At 38.5% G+C, this 6,300-nt stretch overlaps 2 protein-coding genes across 6 annotated transcripts in view; one reads left to right on the top strand and one right to left on the bottom strand.

Moving 5' to 3' along the window:
- Nucleotides 1-987: 987 nt before the first annotated feature.
- On the bottom strand, nt 988-3,303 carry ptpmt1 (protein tyrosine phosphatase mitochondrial 1). The gene is made up of 4 exons (XM_016530694.1): nt 3,020-3,303; nt 2,856-2,936; nt 2,568-2,759; nt 988-1,827 (listed from the first exon to the last, which is right to left on the bottom strand). The coding sequence occupies exons 1-4, from the start codon at nt 3,164-3,166 to the stop codon at nt 1,696-1,698; spliced, it is 552 nt and encodes a 183-aa protein (XP_016386180.1). The 5' UTR covers nt 3,167-3,303; the 3' UTR covers nt 988-1,695.
- A 1,454-nt stretch (nt 3,304-4,757) lies between these two features.
- The window catches only part of LOC107722368 (CUGBP Elav-like family member 1), a 61,629-nt gene continuing 60,086 nt past the window's right edge, over nt 4,758-6,300 (top strand). For all 5 annotated transcript variants that reach the window (XM_016530702.1, XM_016530701.1, XM_016530699.1 and 2 more), the window contains exon 1: nt 4,758-4,921. The gene's annotated coding sequence lies outside the window, so the exon portion shown is untranslated. The remainder of the gene's footprint in view (nt 4,922-6,300) is intronic.

Below are 6,300 nucleotides of genomic sequence, written 5' to 3'. Positions count from 1 at the left end.
CTATTACATTTTAGTCTTTTCACCTCAATCACTGCTGCTCCCGTAAGACCTCTCTTAATCTTTTCAACTGTTACATCTGTGGGGATCCCTGTTATTACTCCTTTCACCCATTTCTTTTCTTCTTGTACTGAACAAATCACACTTTGTCCCATGATCGACTTAACTCCTAGAGCCTTCTTTTGTTGCCTACTATCCTTACAATATATTATCAATCTACCATCCCTCAACTTCTTAACACTATCAATCAGTCCTATCACTTCCTTAATTGTTTTAGATAATTTCAGCGGATTAATGATACTGAAAGATCCGGTTTCAAGTTTCATCACTACCTTATACTCTTCCTTCCTTCTTCTTGTCAGATGCGTTTCATTTTCACTGTCAGTTGCAGATGCGTTACTCCAGCTTTTCTTTCTTTTTCGATTTTCTACTATACTCCATTCATTATTTCCATTCCCGCCTTCGTCCGCGTCAAACACTTCATCCTCCATTTCCGGATCACTTCCGGAATCTACGCCACTTCCTACCATGCACTCTCCAGTCACAGATCAGCTGTTGCCAAACCGCCTCCTCTTCCCCAAACGTCTGCTGCCATCTTCAGGCGGCACAATCGAGCCCTTTAACAGCTTGATTTATGGAATAATTGTCAGATTTAAAAAATAATAATAATAAAATTGATCTTAAGACAAAATATGAAACAATATTTAAGTTTGCATGAGTGTTCTATGCTTTGTTTCATATTTGATACATCAGGTTTTTGTGGTTCATATATTAAGATATAGTGAGAATTTAGAGCACACAAAAATACACATAATTTTTTTTTTCAGAAGCCCAAACTGAGCAAAAATAGACAATTTGGTGCAGTTGTTATTTACTTAAGTAACACAATTCTGATTGTAGTGTAAATCAGTGATATTTTGATTAAAAGTAATTTTACTTACTAAAAATGTAGGAACTATCAATCTGTCAGTCAGAGGGCAGAAAGCATGTAGTAGATTAGGATGTACACAACAGGTGTTTGAGCAACATTTTGATCATGTTGATAATTTAGACGCACTAGAAATTCATGTATCAAATATGGCACAGTACACCTTCTAGGGTTAAAAACACTGACCCTGCATTTCACTAAAAAAAGACCATCACATACTGAGGTCTGTCATCATATTTATTAAAATGTATTGCAAATGGTCTCTCTCAGTTTCTTTATAGTATATAACCATAAAAAAATTCATTAAATGCATTGGCTCTTTTAAGCTGCCAAGACAGGATTTCCTATTGTTTACAATTATAAAATATAATGACCTTATAGATAACATGCACAAAGAAACAGAAATTACCAGATGCAGTTTTTTAACAACTCCTAGTACAAATAAGTCAGTCAGAAGCTCTGGATAACAAAAAAAAAAACACTTTAAAACCATTACATCACTAACTCAATCTAAAATAAATAGTATTTGTAAATTCATTGTCTAAAACATCTGAGGTAATAGAAATGACAACAATATTGTTTTATTCACAACGTAATTGTTGATCCAGATGGATGTTATTATAGCTTTAAGTCTGCTTTTATGTACAGTACACAAATTCTTAAAAGAATATATAGAAAAATATGCACTCAAACAAGGAAAAACAGTGTATTACGGCTGTACAGTATATCAGATTTAGCATTATTGTCAGCAGTTGTACACTGTATATCTTCTAGCTGGACTCAGAACCGCACACTTGCTTGTAGTACTCCTGCAGTATCTCCAACTGGGCTGAGCGGATCAGCACATGAGGCCGGACTGAGGCTAGCACCTTACAGGCCTCCTCTGGACTCCAACAGTGCAGCTGTGAAAGAAAAAATAGATGTTTAACTCATGGCTGTAACCACCATAGACATTGAGAATGAGGATACCCCCTTCAATAATCAGATAAGGACAAATTGCCCCCTCCCCCTCAATATTTGATATTCGTCTTCTGCTTTGCTGCACTTGTTGTTGTTAGGATGACAAAAAGTTTTAAAGTTACATTTTTTGTCAGGTCTGCCTCAGTGATCTAACAGCAATCATTAAAGTTTTAATGGTGAAAGAGTGTGAGGTTAGACATAAGTAGCTAAACATTTAATATTATCGTTTTACAACAGAAATGTAAAAATATCCATTGATTCAAACTACTTGACTTAATCATTAAATTCCTTTAAATAAGGACTCTGCCTACGCTGTCAAAAAGGAACAAATTCATTTAAAGAATATACTGTATGGAATTGTGTATGGTTTATTCTTAAAAAAAGAGAAGTGAAGCTAAGGTATAAAAGCCCCTTTGGACTCTGCTTATGTGGGTTTTATTTAGAGAAGTGATCAGCATCACTTGAATTGACCTATATATCATTTTTCCTCTCCAAAATTTCCCACCAATAAAATTAAGAAACTAAAGATTATAAATGCTCCATTACAAAAGTACCAAACAAATATGCAACCACACAATGACAAATACTGTTCACAGTGGTGACCTATGACATAGAGCTTTGGTATATATTTCTGCTGGCTTTGTTATTGTTCATGGTGTATGTATCTCAGACTCATACCCACCCTGATGAGGTATGCGGCTGCAATAGTTGCACTGCGTGAGCGGCCAGCCTTACAGTGAATATAGACACTGGTGCCCTGCTCTCGATGTTTCAAGGCAAAGTCCACACCCTTGTGAATGTGCTCTAGGCTGGGAACACCTGTCAGGTCCACTGTGCTGAGTCTGATCTGCTCAACGCCAACATCTTGCCACTCCTGTTATGTAACCAACAAATAAAAACATCCTCAGATGTACATTGACATATGTGATTATGGTTGGTAATGAGTGACAGAGGTGGCAGAGATACTTACCTCAGCTGAATTGCAGAAATATTTTGTCTCATATTCTTCATTCATAGTAATAACTCCTCTGACTGTCTCTTTTTGAACCAACTAAAACCAAATGAGACAAGAGGCATTTAGGTGAGTCCTGAAACAGGACTGGAATTTGGCAAATGGTAAATGGCAAATCTTACCTCCTCTGTCATTGACCTGAATGGAAGAGCACCAAGAATGACAGTAGGATCCACGCGATTATACCATTGCCTGGAAGTGATCTTTTCCATGACAACATTGTAAGCGAGTGTGGGATAAAATAAAGTCCTTGCTAGAACACTCGACATCGTTCCTTGTGTAAACGAACGACACGTACGACTTCAAACGTGTCACAAGTGTTTCATTCTCACTACTCCTGCATAACTACTATTCATGAAAGAGTCTAGGTTTTCTTCGACGCCTGTTACAGATCCTCGACATTGCCATCTTCTGTTTTGGAGGTTGATTTCCTAAACACAGACTGGGAAACCAGACTGACTGAACCAAGAACGCCTTAGTTAGCCATTCAATCAGATGCCCAGATATTGAAGAAACACATTTTGTGTGATGAGACTTGAAATTAAAGTCGTGGCCTACATTTGAAGGAGTCTCATGTCATTTTGCAGTTTATCGTGTGTTAATGTTTATGAACGCACATCAATGAATCCATTTCATTATAATGTATACTTATTCAAAATACTACAATACAGCGCAAAAGAGGCAATAATGATGAACACTGGCAGTATGTCCAAAAAGAAAAACAAAACAATGTGTGTTAAATCTTGGTTTATTTGGAATACTCTAGTTACACCCGCACCGCAATATCCCAATAGAATGCAATTAAGGTTACTTTATTTTAAGGTGTCCTTGTTACAGTATAATTATACATTTAAGTACGGAGTAATTTTTATTAACTACATGTGTTACTTGTAATAATGCATAATTATTTATTATAATAGTAAGTACATGCAACATGCGTAACAAGGACACCTTAAAATAAAGTGTTACCGAATGCTAACCTCTTTTTTTAAGGATAAAGCCAACATATGGACATCAGTTGTACAAATTTGTGCATGTAAACGTGGTTAATGTCCTTATTGCAGTGTGTTTGTTTGTGTTCCCTTATGATCGTTTGGCATATTGTGAATGCATTACATAGTAAATTTTACTATTAAACCCACAATAAGCACAGCTGCACAGACGTTAAAAGCATACTGTCAGTTACACACGTTTGATGTTTATCTCCAATTTCACACACGCAGACCTCTTGGCCTTTTATTGACTTGAGCGACCACGTGAGAGGAACGCACATCTGTGTCTTCGAGAAGGGGGAACGTATTCTAACCAATTGCTTTTAACGGTTGCTTTAAATATTTCTGTGCGAATTCACATAAAAACACAAACAGAAGTTGTTATCACAGTCGCGTCTATCAACGCTTTGACACCAGAATCACACATTTATCGAATACATTTCGACAGAGGCTCCACCCCACTCCCCTTTTAATAAATGTGATGGTGCATGCAGGAAAGACAGCCATTTTGCACCGTCCCTCTTCCACCTAGAAAGTAGGTTGTCGTGGGAAGACGTAATCAGAGAAAACTACTAACTCACAAATCCCACTACACAATCGTTCACGCAGACCTCTTGGCCTTTTATTGACTTGAGCGACCACGTGAGAGGAACGCACATCTGTGTCTTCGAGAAGGGGGAACGTATTCTAACCAATTGCTTTTAACGGTTGCTTTAAATATTTCTGTGCGAATTCACATAAAAACACAAACAGAAGTTGTTATCACAGTCGCGTCTATCAACGCTTTGACACCAGAATCACACATTTATCGAATACATTTCGACAGAGGCTCCACCCCACTCCCCTTTTAATAAATGTGATGGTGCATGCAGGAAAGACAGCCATTTTGCACCGTCCCTCTTCCACCTAGAAAGTAGGTTGTCGTGGGAAGACGTAATCAGAGAAAACTACTAACTCACAAATCCCACTACACAATCGTTCCCCTGTGTCAGCACACCATACCTACTTAGTTTCCAAAAGGGGGCATCGAGGGTAAGTGTTGATTGTTCATGGTTGTAGCCGCGCGAGCGAACTGGTGGTTGTTTACGGTCGCTAGCACGCGCTAACATGCGTCATTATGTAAGAGCAGATCGACCACCGCGCGTCGTCGTGTCGCTTATAATCTTAGATACTGTTTGATCAGTAGTGCATGCACAGTTGCGTCGAGAATTTCCTGAACTTGTGTAACTTCGGCGCGCTCTTCGAGCTGTTCTGCTAAGTTTAGCATCATCGAGAAGTGTAACGATGCAAAGCAATTAAAAAGATGCAGGTGATGAGCAGGGTTTGGACAGGTCGCTCCCTGTGTTGCACATGCGGTCTTTACATAGCATGTATTTTCACTGCGATCGCTCTGGAAATGAACAAACTAGAGGTCCTGTTGGAAAACGCATGGTCACTCCCTGGCTAAATGAACGCAGCAAGTGTGTTAGTAGAGTAATAGTGTTAAGTTTTTAGCACCGGGGCCCAGTCATGTTCGCCCGTTTGGAAATGGTCTTTCTGCAAGTAAAATGCAACTTTGTGGCTTATCTCATATCGATCAAAAAGAGGTATCGATCCCAGCAAAAGTTAGTCTTGCGACTCTCCGAGCACTAGAAACGCCTCTTGCTTGTAGAGCTTTTGCGTTCTTTTTTTCAAGGCTGACGTGCTAATAAAATATAAATACACCACACGTACTTCTGAGGTCAACACATTCAGTGGCAGTGTTTGTATAGGTTTGTGCTCATATAGCTGCTTGCTTCCACTAAGTCTGTCAATAAAATGGGTAAGGTTATATGTAGTGAGAAATGTAAGTCTCTGGCCTTCTGCTTTGAGCTCAAAGTAGTGATGTCCGGTTCGCGAACGAATCGTTCGATTTAACCGGTTCTTCTTAGTGAACCAGTTGAACCTGTTCACCAAATCGAACTGAATCGTTTGAAACGCTTCGCGTCTCCAGTAAGCATTAATCCACAAATTACTTAAGTTATTCACTTTTTTAACGTGGCTGACACTCCCTCTGAGTCGAAATAAACCAATATCCCGGAGTAATTCATTTGATTTACTCAAACAGTACACTGACTGAACTGCTGTGAAGAGTGAACTGAAGATGAACACGAGCAGAGCAGCATGTGTGCAGCGAGCCGGATAATGAACGTACACGCCTACTGCTGGAGCAGTTCTTTTTTTTATTTTTTTATTTATTTTTTTTTATTAAACAATACAAACATTAAAGCAGTACAATTATCAAAATCATAAAGACAAGATAAAAACAAAAACAGAAAAACAACTGAATACACACAGATTTGTTGCCAGGGTAACAACCACAAAAAAACAAGGTAATAAAATTACATCTTAAGAATGCTGGAGCAGTTCTCGTTCTCGAGTCAAGAACCGGT

Source organism: Sinocyclocheilus rhinocerous, unplaced genomic scaffold (assembly GCF_001515625.1).
Source record: "Sinocyclocheilus rhinocerous isolate Xijiao unplaced genomic scaffold, SAMN03320098_v1.1 scaffold1115, whole genome shotgun sequence".
NCBI lineage: Eukaryota > Metazoa > Chordata > Actinopteri > Cypriniformes > Cyprinidae > Sinocyclocheilus > Sinocyclocheilus rhinocerous.
Note: the sequence above shows the minus strand (reverse complement) of the source record. Positions and strands in the feature narration are given on the sequence as shown.